The sequence below is a fragment of the Galleria mellonella genome, unplaced genomic scaffold (assembly GCF_026898425.1).
Source record: "Galleria mellonella isolate WM207_F2 unplaced genomic scaffold, CSIRO_AGI_GalMel_v1 utg28, whole genome shotgun sequence".
In the NCBI taxonomy this organism is placed as follows: domain Eukaryota; kingdom Metazoa; phylum Arthropoda; class Insecta; order Lepidoptera; family Pyralidae; genus Galleria; species Galleria mellonella.
The window spans coordinates 5,824,697-5,840,819 of record NW_026442064.1 but is presented as its reverse complement, the minus strand read 5'-3'; the positions used below and the strand labels follow the sequence as shown (position 1 = coordinate 5,840,819).

At 33.0% G+C, this 16,123-nt stretch overlaps 1 protein-coding gene across 1 annotated transcript; it reads left to right on the top strand.

Annotated features, from left to right (window-relative positions):
- Positions 1-1,582: 1,582 nt before the first annotated feature.
- Positions 1,583-15,661, top strand: LOC113519965 (1-phosphatidylinositol 4,5-bisphosphate phosphodiesterase gamma-1). Its single transcript, XM_052895478.1, has 12 exons — positions 1,583-2,139; positions 2,456-2,594; positions 2,911-3,073; positions 3,290-3,490; positions 3,960-4,075; positions 4,278-5,211; positions 5,915-6,096; positions 8,004-8,181; positions 8,778-8,843; positions 12,000-12,194; positions 13,426-14,251; positions 15,297-15,661. Exons 1-12 carry the CDS (start codon positions 1,782-1,784, stop codon positions 15,542-15,544), a joined length of 3,606 nt encoding a protein of 1,201 aa, XP_052751438.1. The 5' UTR covers positions 1,583-1,781; the 3' UTR covers positions 15,545-15,661.
- Positions 15,662-16,123: the final 462 nt, after the last annotated feature.

The window sequence follows — 16,123 nt, the reverse complement described above, 5'->3', positions numbered from 1 at the left end:
CCGTGAAGAAAGGAAACGATAGGTGGCCCATTCCACCCAGGTAACAAGCGGGGAATGGTAACGCCGTGTGTGCCCCGGCATAGAATGGGCCACTCCTTCCATTCCCGTGGGTGTCGTAAGAGGCGACTAAGGGAGAGCGAGCGATATATATATATATATATATATATATATATATATATATATATATATATATATATATATATATTATATATATACATATTTTTAAATAAACCTTGAAGTTCGAGGATGGCTCTTACGGATACATAGAAGTCAATTTGAAATTTAATATCATGCTATAAAGTTCAAGTGTTAGTGGAGAGGTTCTGGGCAGGCAAAACAATTAAGTGACGTGGCACGGCGTGTTTTATATTTTTATTTTTTTGATATAATATAATTGTTGACTTATTAACTTTCTTTTTTTATCATACTAGCTGACTCGGCGTGCCGAATAGCAGAATAAGTATTAAAAACTAAAAAAATAAAGAATCGACTGTTAGACAATACGAAGTTCGCGGGTCAGCTAGTATACATATATAGGGGGAAGGGATTGTTAGGAATGGAGAGGTTATTCCCCATTGCTATCAATATACCCTATCAGGTCGACCTCCACGCGGTTTTCCCTGGAAACCATCTTGACTAATTGACGTTGAATTCATCACGATGGGCTAACTGATCTGCCTTTTCGGGGGGAATGGGGTTGTTAGTAATGGAGTTTGACAGCCCTATTGCTAGCAATATGCCCTATTAGGTCGACCTCCACGTGGTTCCACCTGGAAACCATCGTGAATAATTCTTATTGAATTCATCACGATGGGCTAACTGACCTGCTTTATCCTCATCTATCATCCTTCACTGGTCCTCTGCCAGCATATACTGAGAGTGCAGGCGGGGTTACCATTCCTTCTTCACCCGTTAAAAAAAGAGACCCACATCGTTAGGGGGGGGGGGGGGGGGTGTTAATAATGGGGTCAAACAGCCCCATTACTAGCAATATACCCTATCTGGTCCACCTCCATGTGGTCCTCCCTGGAAACCAGCGTGCTGAATTTCAAATGTATTCATCACGATGGGTTAACTGACTTGTCACTGGTGCCTGGCCAGTGTATACCAATAGCGTAGGCGGGGTTACTATTTCATCATCACCTATTAAAAAAAGATCTGCTTTATTCATTTATCATCCTCCACTGGTGCCTCGCTAGAATATACCGTAAGCGTAAGCGGGGTTACCATTCCATTATCATCCATTAACATAATCATCACACCGTACCATTTCCTGATTAAAAATTCGGGGATATATAGTGTAGTGTGTTGTAAAGTCCGTTTTGTAATGTCATTTCTTAAGTTAACTTCAACATTAATATTATCTCGTACCTGAGATATTTATAAATAATAATTGTTTTGTATAAAGTTTCTGTTACAAGGTTTAGGTACATACTTGACTCTTGTAGTCGAATTGTTAACAATTGAGATTGTGTCGTAACATTAAATCTCATATAATATAATCTGTGGTCGTAACCTAGTTGTAGCGTAACGTATCGAAATGAATAACAGTTTTATTCTATCAAACTCGTTCATTCATTCGTCTCGTCATTTGGTTTCCAAATGTCAAACAAACAAAACAGCAACCAGCCGCAGTGCGAGTGATTTTTAAGATTTAACTTCAAATATACTTTATTCATTAGGAATCTATTTGGGTATAACTGCGTCCGATATTTCATTTCATGTAGTCAGTAGTTTTTGAACAGTGTCTGTGAATCGGCCGACTACAACGGAAGTATATAATGACTTCGGTTTGTTATAATGGGGCTAATGACAGACTTATACATGAGGCTGATCAACTGATATCTTACATAGAACGTGGATCTACAGTGCTCAAGTTCTACCCTAGAAAGAGACCAGAACGCAAGTCACTGCTGGTGAGACGAGAAACGCACCAAGTGATATGGTTCCGCACTGGAGCGCCGCAACGGCAAGCCTATGAAGGAGCCCTGGATATCAGGGATGTGAAAGAAGTTCGTGTCGGGAAATCCTCAAAAGACTTCGAACGGTGGCCCGAAGAAACAAAAAGGCTTGAGCAGTCCAAATGTTTCACTATTTATTACGGCACAGAGTTCAAATTGCGATCGGCATCCTTCGCAGGTAATGTGTAAAATTTCAGTTTGATAAACACATCTATATTTACCGACACCAAGAAATTGGAGTATAAATCTTAATGCATCGTTTTGTGAGGCGAGTTTCATTGATATTTTACACCAATTGTTGATATGTTTGCCAATGCTAAGTGGACTTTATCCATGAGTGTGGTTTTGTTCTATTATGACCCCAATAACTATTATAATAAGAATACTGTATAGAACTATAAATATTAAGGTCTATGTATATATATATCTATTGTTGTAGTTTACTTACTGACTCATTTGTCTGCATTTGAAATAACTCGATTCCTACATTACAGCACAAACAGATAAAGAATGTGAAGCATGGGTAAAGGGTGTGAGATTCCTTGTAGAAGAAGCTGTTAGTGCTTCTTATCCACTGCAAATAGAGAGATGGCTGAGGAAAGAGTTTTATGCGATTGAAAACTCCCATGAGAAGTATGTTTGCAAAAATAATATGGCTTTATTATTATAATATATTGAAAATTATTCTTTAACCTTCCAGAGAACTTGCAATGTGATTCTACATTCCGAATAATGAAAAAATCAAATTCATGTATATCTCTTTGTTTATATTTATTTATTTTATCTTTTGGTTACTCATGAAACTTTTATTTTTTATTTTAATTTACCTTTATTTGGTCTCCCAGCAATTGTTACACTGATAAGATTTAATATTAAAATTACAGTCTATTTATACTTAGTGTACAATAATTTTAACAGAAAATTATTAATATGTAATTATTAATTTAAGGATAACATTGAAAGAAGTTAAAGCGTTCTTACCAAAAATTAATTGTAAAATATCAACAAGTAAATTACGTGACATATTTCAAGAGGTTGACACAGGAAAACGTGGCGAAATTGGGTTTGATGATTTTTCCATATTGTATCACAAATTAATATTTGATGAAAATGTAAGTATTGACAAGTGTATGTATTGACATGAAATTATTGAAATATGTATAAATAAATAAATATAAATAATCATTTTTCTATGATAAACTTAAAAGAAGTTTAGTCTAAGTCTAGTTAAGAAGAAAATTTATGTAACCTTTAAAAGATTTAAATGTAATGAATTTATTATTCTAATGTTTATTATTTATGAATTTTATACATTTTGTTTCTTCTAGAATGTTCATGATATATTTGATAAGTATAGCAACTATTGTTCCAATGGCACTACAATAACATTAAGAGAATTCCAAAGGTTCCTTTTAGTAGAACAGCATGACAGGCTAGGGGAAGATGAGTTAAAAGCATCACAGTTTATCAGAGATTACCTAAGAGATCCACAGAGGGATATCTACGAGCCATATTTTACTTTAAACGAAGTGAGTGATATTTTCATATAATTGTCTGTTTAAGAATGAATACTGCAGTACTTATTTGGTATTATAAATTGATCTTTGTGTATTTTAATAATTTTTACTTTAACCTTTTAACTTTTTATATTTGTTTCATAGAGGATTTGTGATTATGTGTTTTTTATTTCTGTTTTTAAACTGTTCACTACATTAATGTGAACAAGATAGAAATAAACTATAGAACAAAAGCTATATTATTATGCAATAAAATAAAGAATTATTTAACAGAAGTCAAATAAGTTCTTAATTTGACTTGAGCAGTTATAGGTTAGCTTATACTGAATAGGTTTGCCTTAAAATTACAATATAGATTTTTTTTTAAATAATTAATCGATGATATTGAAAGTAGTTGAATATTTGAAAATGAGTGTGATATAGTTAAAACCAAGTTGATATATGCTGTTACTTGTATTTATATTGCATACATTATTTGCAGTTTATTGAAATGTTATTCTCAAAACAAAATACATTATGGGACAGTAAACATGACAATGTAACTCAGGATATGACTAGACCTTTATCTCATTATTGGATCTCATCATCTCATAATACGTAAGTACCCCAAAAACTACTATAACAATATGTTCTTCTGTATTAATAACTAGCCATATCCTGCGGCTTCGTCTGCAAAGTATTCTGTGTATTAAGTTAAGATATAACCTATTCATGTACTAAATTTAATTCCGATTCATTTAGTAGTTTTTTATAATGTTAATATTATAAATAGATAATAAAAATGTGTGATTGTTCTTAGGTATTTGACTGGCGACCAGTTTTCCAGTGAATCTTCTTTGGAAGCGTATGTACGATGTTTAAGATCTGGTTGTCGATGTATTGAATTGGACTGTTGGGATGGGCCCGATGGTACTCCCTTTATTTACCATGGCCATACACTCACCACTAAGATTAGATTTATGGACGTACTCCGCACAATAAAAGAACACGCTTTTATAACATCAGATTATCCTCTGATATTATCAATCGAAGATAACTGTTCTTTACCACAGCAAAGACGGATGGCGAGCGCGTTCCAAGATGTATTTGGAGACATGCTGTTAACTCAGCCTAATGAGAAAAATGAGATTGCTCTTCCTTCACCTCATGATTTGCGCAGAAAAATTATTTTAAAGCATAAAAAGCTACCAGAGGGCGTAGAGGAGAATTCATTTGCTGTCCGCCAAGAAGAAGGCAAAGACTTAGATTTGAGGAATTCTATTAAGAATGGCATATTACTTTTAGAGGATCCTGTGGATAAGGAGTGGAATCCTCACGCCTTCGTTTTGACTGAAACTAAACTTTATTATACTGAAAACTACAGCACTCAACGTGAGGCTGATGCAGACAGTGATAGTGAACCAGAGGGAGATGGTAATTCAAGTATACCACAAGATGAACTCCATTTCGGTGAATGCTGGTTTCATGGTAAATTAGCAGGGAACAGACAAGAAGCTGAGGATCTTCTTCGGGCTCATGCTCATCTCGGTGATGGCACTTTTCTGGTCAGAGAAAGTGTGACATTTGTAGGCGACTACTGTCTGTCATTTTGGAGACAGGGCAAAGTGAATCATTGTCGAATAAAATTAAAACAGGAGAGGGGTGTTACCAAATATTATCTCATTGATACTGTATGCTTTGATAGTTTGTATAGTTTAATAACACATTACAGACAGCATCCTCTACGTAGTCAGGTATGTATACTTTTCAATAACAATTTGGGAAAACTAGGTCAGTAGTGAGAACTAAGTACCAAGTCCGCATACATTTCTTGCTACGTACATTATCATAACTTGTTTCATTCATACAAACATCTTGTTCAGAAACACTCGCCTTCCATCTCAAATAGTGTATTTCATTCTTTTCAAGATGGGCAGCAAACTATCTAAACCAGTTTACATTGACATTAATGTGACGGTATATATCATATATCAATCATTTAAAGAAAAATCTAAATTATAGATACCGGGGTCGATTCGGAGGCGCTATTTCTCTAAACTCATATCTAAAATTAAAATGTCAATTTGATATCATATTTTATTATATTTTTATTGACATAAGCAATTGATCTAAATTTCTAATAAAGATAAGTTAAAATAATTATATAATTTAATTTAAAACAGTAATTTCTCGAAATTATTCTATTAAAATATTAAATTAAGAGATGGGTTTAGAAAAATTACGCTACAGAATCATCACCCATCTTTATTGCTCCTTAGAAAACGTAACCTTTTGAAAGTAGTAAATTTAAAAATATACAAAAAGTTACAAGTAAAAAATGGGCAGCATTATTCTTAAAAGCAATCTATTCCAGGCAACCTTTGGATGGAGATTACATACCTAAACAGTTTATTTTTTTTTAATCTTAATCTATTGCTTGCACCTACAATTTTTCAGGAGTTTTTAATCACTCTGAAAGAGCCAGTTCCACAACCCAACAAGCATGAAGGCAAGGAATGGTTCCATCCGCATTGCACGCGTGCACAAGCCGAGGAACTTTTGCGGAAAGCTAACACTGACGGCGCATTTCTAGTCAGGCCTAGTGAGAAAGAGCAAGGCTCATTCGCCATCAGTTTTAGGTATTTATAATTAATTTTATTATTATCTTAATAAATATAGTTGTAAACACTTGGTATTACTTTAATACAATTTTAAATAAACTTTTATTATAACAGTTTGAAAGTGTACATTTGTTTTTTTTTTTTTTTAATAATGTTAATTTGAGAAAATTTTTATAGAGTTGTTGTTATATTCCTTTTAATATTTCACGTCTAGGTCTGTGTGTTTTTATATTAACTTTTAATATTTATTAAATGGCTGTGCGTATTACAAATTTAATTTTGTAAACGTTATATTTATTACTATGTCATATTAATTTTATGAAACACTGTTCTAGAGGTCGTTTATTGTTCATCAAAGTAAAATACTTAGAAATGCGTCGATTAGCCTTAACGGACATGAAGGTTTTTTTAATGTATAATAAAGGAATGGTATCCCTGTTTGCACTAACCGAGCACCAATGAAGGATGATAGGTGAGAATGGAGGGTGTATTCATCACGATGGGCTAACTGACTTCAGTTGAAGACTGAAGTCCAGGCGATGAATATACCTGGAATTCAGCTCGACGGTTTCCATAAGGACCACGTGAAGGTCGACCTGACAGGTTATATTACTATCAATGGGACTGGTAGTCCGCATTACTAACAATCTCTCTCTCGGACACGAGGGTTTGAAGGTACCACGTTCTCTGTACAAAAAAAATGTTTGCGCCAAATATACTTCAAGAGATGCCCCACATCTGTATAATATCTTAAGCTAATGCTAAAAATAGATTACTAGCATAAGCGAACTTCTTTTTAATTTACTAGTATTCGTCCACGTCACAACGGTAGGAGCATTACTTTGTGTAATAGATCCCAATTTTGTTTCTCGGTTGGGCCAGTATAAAAACGAATTCTCTGAAGCTCGGGTATGGTTGTTCTGAGTTCTGCCTCTCATATGCCTCGTTGCCAAAACAAGACATCGTAGCTCGAGGACCAGACGATAGGTGTTACTGTGTGCGGCACTGATTATTATTATTTATGCCATTCACACATTCGCAGTAAAATTTTTGCAAAAATATCATTCGTATTAAAATGTAGTCTTTTTGTCGAATGCTATATTTTTGCATGTCACAAATACATTGATCTATGCGAAATGATTTATTATGTGCATATTTAGGACCCTATTTCCTTGATCTAAATCATTTTTGACTGAATAAACAAGAGAGATATATATCTGTATTATACAATCAGTGAAAAGACGTCTGAATTGGTACAAATAAAACAATTTTACAAGCTGTGCCCGTGACTTTGCGTGGTTATAGAAATTACTTGAAATCAGTAGGGCTTTTTTATAGATGAAAATAATCTCGTTTGCGCTATTGGTTTAAGCCAGTGAGAGGATATATCGTCATAGTCGTAGAATATTGACGGATCTGACGAATATTACATATAAAGATCCGTCAGTATTCTACGACTATGACGATATGTGTGTGTGTGTGTAAGGCGATGATACATCGTAGTTATATCATCAAGAGTTAACTTCTAACGATAATTTCTAGGATGGGGGCACACTATATTATATTGCCAGCAATTGGTACTAGCTTCCCCATTACTGACAGTCCCTTATCCCCCTTATCATAACGATATTTTTTCTGTTTTCGAATTCATAAAATTGATGATGATTCTTTCACCATCATCATTATAATAGGATATATAGTGTGATGACATAATAAATAGCTTAAAAATTACGGGTTTAGATATAATTGCTTATTATTCCAATCCAGTATAGGGAAGCTAATTTTCGTGATGCGAAAAATCTATGCACTTTTCAACCCTTTTGATTTTACTATATTGCTGATGCAGATGATTGTAATTAATGATAATTAATTTTAATTGAAAATATTTTGTCTTATTGTATGTTCATAATGTGATTATATTTCAGAACTGAAAGAGAAATAAAGCATTGTAGAATAAAACTTGAGGGTCGCTTGTATACAATAGGCACGGTGAAGTTCGAAAGCCTCGTAGAGTTGGTATCGTACTATGAGAAACATCCTCTATATAAAAAAGTGAAATTGTGGTTCCCGATCAGCGAGGATATAGTTAGGAGAATTATTTCTGTAAGTATTTATTTATTTAAAGTATTAAACGGATTTTCCAAATACATTTTTGTACATACAATTGTAATTTGCACTAACATTTCTATAATATTATAGTTACTTAAATAAGGACATCAAACTATACAAAATTATGTTTAAAAATATTTGTGTCTTATGTGGGAACGGGGATTATGGGTGAAACAGTATACTCTGTTATGTCCATGGTACTGCTCATGTCTATAGGCGACATTTACTATTTGCCATTTGGGCCGTTAGTTTGTTTGCCATTCTAAGTTGCCTAAAAATTGATATTTTTAAATAAAATTATTTGTATGAAGCCATAATTAAAAATGATTATAAGGTAAGTTCCAAGTACAGTCATTTCTCTGTATATACTGATATTTTGTGAGTTTACTTTTTATTTTATTTTAGATATTGGCTTATCATACTTACTAATATTAAGCGAAAAGCTCTAGAACAGATAGTATTATAATATGTAAATGTCATCATCTTATCTCTTTAATTAATTGTCATTAAGTTCATATCATGTTTATATGATAATATTATTGCAAATGCAAGAGATAGTAACATTATGTAATTATATTAATTAATTTTAGGAACCAGACGACAGTTCCGTTTATGGTACACCTGGTTACATGGATCCTACATCTTTCACATCCAAGGTGAGTGTTTATGGATATATGCATACTATTTATTTTTTTAATCTATTCACATATCGATCAATCCACAATTCGTTGGAGCATCTTGTGTTTCTTTCAGCAGTTTATAGACGAGATTCGATGTGTATATTGATAGGCTATAAATTATAGTCTGCTTCCATAGAACTAAACAAAGAGTTTTTTTTTTTAATTAATACAGTAACATACTCTAAATAATATCAACAACAAATTGAAATGTTCTTTTAATTAATTATTTTTTAATATTTTTCTTTTTATTAGGCATCGATAAAATATTTTACGGCCGGGTAAATTATTTGTTTATTTACCTTTTCATTAGCATTATGGAAACAGATCGTACTAAAATGATCAATGATAATTGTATATTTTTATTGTGAAATATTTGCTGTGATTTTGCTAGTTGTCAGGATGGTTATGGATACATCATTATATTGGTTATTAGGATTATTTTAGTCCCTTTTTTTTTTATTTGTACATATCCTCATTTTGGATTTTATATCGCAGCTAAACTTCTATCTGTTTTTGTAGCTCACTGAGATAACTTTTGATTCAATAAGTTGCATTCACTGTTGCTAACACTATATCGAGTTTTTTTATGTTTTGAATAATGCAATGTCGTACTTATCTTGTAACCACCCAAACGAAAATCCGTTTGGGTCTGTCAGACAGATATCTGTTGTAGAATCTGTGTTCGTATGTTTGTTTTACCATTTATTCAACTACTTATTCCGTATACAATATTCGTTTATAATATAATATATATTAGAAGATATTTGTACATTTAAGATATTAAGTTAAAATGATATGAGAAGTCTAAATAAGAGCAGTAAATGGTCAAACTATAATTTTTATAATGAATCTCTTTGTATGTTTATTCTGGCATCACGCAAAACTACTATACCAAACTTTCGATTACTTATTTCGAAAACCCACGCGTACGTAAGTTGCGGGCAAAACTGGTCTAGAATAAAACCTAATATTTTTTATATGTCGGCGAGTTTTTTGTGTATTTGTTTATATATGTATTATATATATATATATATATATATATATATATATATATATATATATATATATATATATATATATATTATATATATATATATATTATATATTAGGTTTTATTCTAGACCAGTTTTGCCCGCAACTTACGTACGCGTGGGTTTTCGAAATAAGTAATCGAAAGTTTGGTATAGTAGTTTTGTTATCCTACTAGTGATCTATATGTATGTTTCCACCTCGAAAATAACACTTTTCTCACTTTTAACCAAACTAAACTTGAAAAAAGTATAGCACACAAAGAACCTCATTTGTATATTTTTTGAATGAATGAATGAGTATACTTCATTTATATTATACAACACGGAGAAATAAAATACCACAATAGGTACAGAAATATACACTTGTGTGATTACAGTAAGATGGTTGTGTGATAATTATATTATTGTCCATAAACAGATCATGCGGAGATTTGAAAAGTATAAAAATAATGGAACAAGTGAAGATAAATAATGCTATTCTTAATTATTGGTGAGAATTGTAATATTCTTGGGTAGAAACTAGAACTAAAAAGTTTGATTTTTGATTGTAGCGAAGTAGAATATAATAGTATTATTTTATTACTAATTATTATTATAGTATTATTAATAATGCGAATAGAATCGCGTAGGTATTAAAGTAGTTGAAAGGTGACAGTTCATTCAGTGAATGCTCGACTGAGTCTCGAAGATTCTAGCTCGATGCACAGTACAACTTTCAAATTTGTGTTTGGAAAAAAATATTGTCATTTGCTTAGGATTAGGAACACACGTGTAGCTGTAGTCCGATAAGCAACGCAGTGACCTTCGTGTACGACGAAGGTGACCTAGAAACTTTTGACATTAGAGGGCGATACCTTTACACGTGCAGTAGCACTAGTTAAACCTTTTTACAATAATCTAATTGAAAATCTATTCCATTTTAAAACCTATTCAAAATACCGATATGACGATAGGTATTTCAAAATATCATGAACGCACGCACAGAATGTAAATAGTGTATTTTCGTAAAAACATGAATAGATTTGAATATATTTTGAAAATTGTTGATTATCAATTCAACTGTATTTATTTATATGCTTTTGTACATTTACTTATGGTATAGATATTAGGTTATAGAAAAATTGTACACAGGTAGACTTATCCCTTTAAGGGATTTCTTCCAGTCACCTTGAGAATTTTTTGTTTGTTTGTATGCTCCGTGATATTTTTACCAATTCTGAACGGGTTATGATGAGTATTTTTATTCGATAAATTGAATTTCCATATTAATTAATTGATTTTGATATATTCTTATATATTTTCAATTCTTTTATGTGGGTAGGCAGAACATAAGTCAAATAGTAATGGATTTTTCTGTATTGTTAATTAGTTATATCCCGCGGGAAGCCGTGACTTTACTTGCGTGTTATATATATTGTTTTATGATACAACCTGCCCGCACCAAATTTCATTAAAACGTTAAATCCAAAAGTACTTTTTGTGTAAAAGAGTAACAAACAATCATTCATCACTCCATCGTTACGAACTTTTCCATTTATATTATACGAGGATATGCGAACAGTTATAGAACATTAAGAAAGTTTTTTTTGAATGTGTGATAATGGAATAGTAACCCGCCTGCGGTAATGGTATATGTTGAGGGGAAAGGGATTGTTAGCAATGGAGTTTGACAGTCCCATTGCTAGCAATATGCCTTATTAGGTCGACCTCCACGTGGTTCCCCCTGGAAACTATCGTGAACAATTCATGTTGAATTCGTCACGATGGGCTAACTGACCTGCTTTATACTCACCTATCATCCTTCACTGGTGCCCCGCCGGTGTATACCGATAGCGCAGGTGGGGTTACCATTCCATTATCATCCATTAAAAAATTAAAAAAATATTGTATATGCTAGCGGGGCTCCAGTGAGGGATTATAGGTGATGACGAAAGCAGGTCAGTTAGCCCATAGTGATGAATTCCACTAAAATTAACCACGATGGTTTCCAGGGGGAACCGCGTGGAGGTCGACCTGATAGTGTATTGCTAGCAATGGGTCAGTTAGACCTCATTACTAACAATTCCTTTCCCCTTATTAAGACAGTTCGTCTTGTTTTTAGGTGACTGTCAAAGCTTTATATGACTATCGAGCCCGACAAGAGGACGAGTTGTCGTTCTGTAAACACGCCATAATAACTAACGTGGATAAACCGGACGAAGGATGGTGGCGAGGAGACTACGGTGGAAAACGGCACCATTGGTTCCCGGCCAACTATGTACAGGAGATTGAAGTGCCCCATATGCCTGATATTGCTGTTAGTATCTCTTTTTAATGGATGAAAATGTATTGGTCACCCCCTCATACTATTTCTTTAGTTGTTACTTTGTAATTTTGATGTTCGAAAAAGTGGAGTTATACATTTTAAGTCTTTGATCTGTATAAGACTTCGTATCTCTCAAAGCAATGACCGCTTTCAAAGGTTTGTTTTTTGGTAATTCCCATTTGGGTTTTGAGATGGTTCTTTACTTATGTGAAAATTTTATAAAAATGCCAGTTACATTTTTATAAATATTTTATAAAAATGTCAGTATTTAAAGTAACATTGAGGAATATTTTGATTTGTGAAACCCGAATGAAACTATATCATATACATATTCCACAGATCGAGACAATTGTAATACAATTATTAAAAAGTTACATAGTCATTTGTAAATATTTACTTACCGTAATACGCTTTATTATTATTATTATAATTTATTATATGATTGTATTGTAAATTATCTTTCGAAGAATTGAATTACCTTTATTAAGTATTAGCAATGCGTCTTGGCTTTGCACAGGTCGATTAGTATTTTATGTTTTTTTTTAATGGATAATAATGGAATGATAACCCCACCCCGACTACACTATCAGTATACACTGGCAGGGCACCAGTGAGGGCTGATTGGTGATGATGAAAAGGCAGGTCAGTTAGCCCATCGTGACGAATTCAACCGTAAATTAGTCATGATGATTTTTAGGGGAGCCGCGTGGATGTCGACCTGACAGAATATATTGATAGCAATAGCTAACCTCCCAATTGGTAACAATCTCTTTCCTCCCCCAGTATTTTATATAAGCTTTAATAGGCAAATTTTTGATACCTTATTGTAATTTTACTACTACATTATTGTAATTTTTATAGGGATTTCATTTTTTTTATAATTACATAAAGCTTAATTTTTAAAATTGTTTGAGGTTTTTTGTTAATCTGTAGCAAACAAATAATTGAATTTTTCGTCTTTTTTATATTAGTATAGAGTAATTTATTACAATTTGGGAAATCAATTTTTCACTTTATGTAATATGTTGTTGGTAGTGTGCCATTATACGTATATATAATACGGGTGCATAGTAGAAACAAATAAGTACATTTTTTTAATAAAAAAAAATTAATTTATTGAAATTATCTGATACTTTTGTGAATTCAGTTTTAATTTATCATAATTCTGCATTTTAAAGTCACTAGAAATATAATAAAAAGTATGCTCCTTCCTATTTCATAGGGTTGTCTAGAGAATGAGACCGCGGCTCTAGGGTCACTCCAGAAAGGGGTGGTTGATGTGCTAGGTGCTGTAGTGGAATTGGTTGTCGGTGAAGAGAACGGCTCCTCCAGATGGCTGGTGCGTATACAGAGCCCTTCTATGTGTGCACCGTTCGATATGGCAGCGCCCAGCAACGAGATAGCTCTCGAGTGGTTGTCCGCTATCAAGGAAGCCGCACAAAGCGCCAGTGCTCGTTCCCTACAACATCGGAAAATGGAGCGTACGTGGAGAATCGCAAAGGAAATGTCCGACCTCATAGTTTATTGTCGTTCGGTCGCGTTCAATCAGGATAAACTACGTAATAAGGGCTTCATCTTTAATGAAATGTCCTCTTTTCCCGAAACTAAAGCGGAGAGGCTGATGTGCCAACAGGAGAACTCGTTTTTCCTCAAGTACCACACTATACAACTGAGCCGGATATATCCAAAAGGCCAAAGGATAGACTCGTCGAATTACAATCCGGTTCCATTCTGGAATTCCGGTTCGCAGATGGTTGCCTTGAATTACCAGACGGCGGACAAACCAATGCAAATAAATATGGGCAAGTTTAAAGAGAACGGTGGTTGTGGTTTTATCCTGAAACCGGATTTCATGTTTGAGGAGGTTTACAATCCGTACGAGAAGCGCAGTATAGAGAAGAAAGTGAGACCGTTGTCGGTGATGCTGCGTGTGATCGGCGCGAGGCATCTCTGCAAGTCCGGCCGGGGTACCGCGAGCCCATTCGTTGAGGTGGAGCTGATTGGTGCGGAATACGATAGTGGGACAAAACTGGTCACCAAGACTGTCGGTAAGGATACTATTAAATCATTATATTTTCTTCGTCGTGCCACACGCTTTATATCATCATCATATTAATCCTTAACCATCCACTGCGGAACATAAACCTCTTCTTTGGGGGTTTTGTCAGATATTCCCTCGCTTGGTAGGCGGATTGGCAACCGCAGTTAGATTTTAGAGATGTTTTAAGAGGGACGATGTTGCCCTTCTCTCGGTGTTCCTCAGTCGCCTCTTACGGCATCCACGGGAAAGGAAGGGGTGGCCTATTTTATGCAGGGACCACAAACTTTATTAAAAGATTATATTTTCTTCGTCGTGTACACACACTCTTTATATATATAGCTTGAAATAATTATTTAAATTAGATTTAAATATTGTTCATTATCTAAATAATATAAAAGTTGCTTTTCATGTATATATTTTCCCTTTTCGAAATTGAAGATTTTTATTTGCATGCATATAAATAAATGCACTTTTTAAAAATATAATTTAGTTCGATATGTATAGCTGATACGGCGTACAAAAATATGTAGACAGTTTTAATTTACATATAGTCAATTTGACATAATTATAAATCATTATTATAAGATTTTACATACATATAAAAAAAAATTATCAGGCAAGAATAAATCAACCATATCACAATTAGATAATGATAATAAGTATAAATAAATATTCATTTTGTGAAATTTTATCATTCACGAATTCAAATACTTTAGATTTATTAATTAAGAATTTACTCGATATATATTTAAATACTTTAGTTGGTGAATCTTTTATAGATATTGGTATTTTATTATAGATTTTTGGTCACATACATAATACAATGTCATACTTTTACTTCGAAACGCAACGGTTTTTGGTACGGGTTTCATTGTTATTAGAAGAAGTCACCCTAAATCTAATCGTAATTATTTCTCCCATATACTTTGGATTTATTAGAAAAAAAAAGTTATGAGTTGTACATTTTTGTTAAAAAGTGTAATGAATTAATACATTTTACTCATATTTATTTTTCATTTAAATTTTTTTTAATAAAATATTTTTATCCCCAGGCGATAACGGCATCAACCCGATTTGGAATGATATGGTGGAGTTTGAAGTGGCCAACCCGGACTTGGCGCTGATTCGGTTCTTAGTCCAGGACGAGGATATGTTCGGAGATCCCAACTTCATCGGGCAAGCAACGTTTCCATTGAAATGTTTACGTACCGGCTACCGCAGCGTACCTCTCACCAACGGTTTCTCTGAGGAACTAGAGTTATCATCTTTACTTGTTCATATAAGACTACATTATCACTAGGTAAATGTCAAATTTTTTAAATTCCAATTATTGCAGCTGACATAGGGTTTAAAAGCTTATAGTGGATTTAGACCAAGCGAGCGAACACTTATTATATCGCTCTTTATATATATATATATATATATATATATATATATATATATATATATATATATATATATATATATATATATATATATATATTTTTTTTTGTTTATAACTTCAGTGCTGAAAATGCTGGGTGCAATATTTTCTAATTCAGCTGCATTCGCGAATAATTGTCTTATAGTTTAAACCTACCTCATTTTTATTCTACATCATGTTCTGTGCTCTTAGTTCACTTAGTTTAAATCCATCTCTACTTAGTTTTAAATTAGATTCAAAATACGATAAAGCCAAATCTGAAGAGTCATTCTTTCACCTTCATATAAAATTTTCTTATTTTAGAGATATATTTTACTTAATGACACGTCTGAATTAATCCCACTGTAAATGTCATTATTTTAAACTCTTATTTCTAAAATTTAAGAATGAAATTTAAAATGTTATTTTATTTTAAAATTTGAGAATTTTAGAGATATTACAGAATAGTATTTACGA

Coding starts and splice junctions, on each gene's coding strand:
- LOC113519965 (XM_052895478.1), top strand. CDS start 1,782: ATGACTTCGGTTTGTTATAATGGGGCTAATGACAGACTTATACATGAG. Junction 3,074..3,289: donor AATTAATATTTGATGAAAAT/GTAAGTATTGAC, acceptor TGTTTCTTCTAG/AATGTTCATGATATATTTGA. Junction 14,252..15,296: donor ACTGGTCACCAAGACTGTCG/GTAAGGATACTA, acceptor TTTTATCCCCAG/GCGATAACGGCATCAACCCG.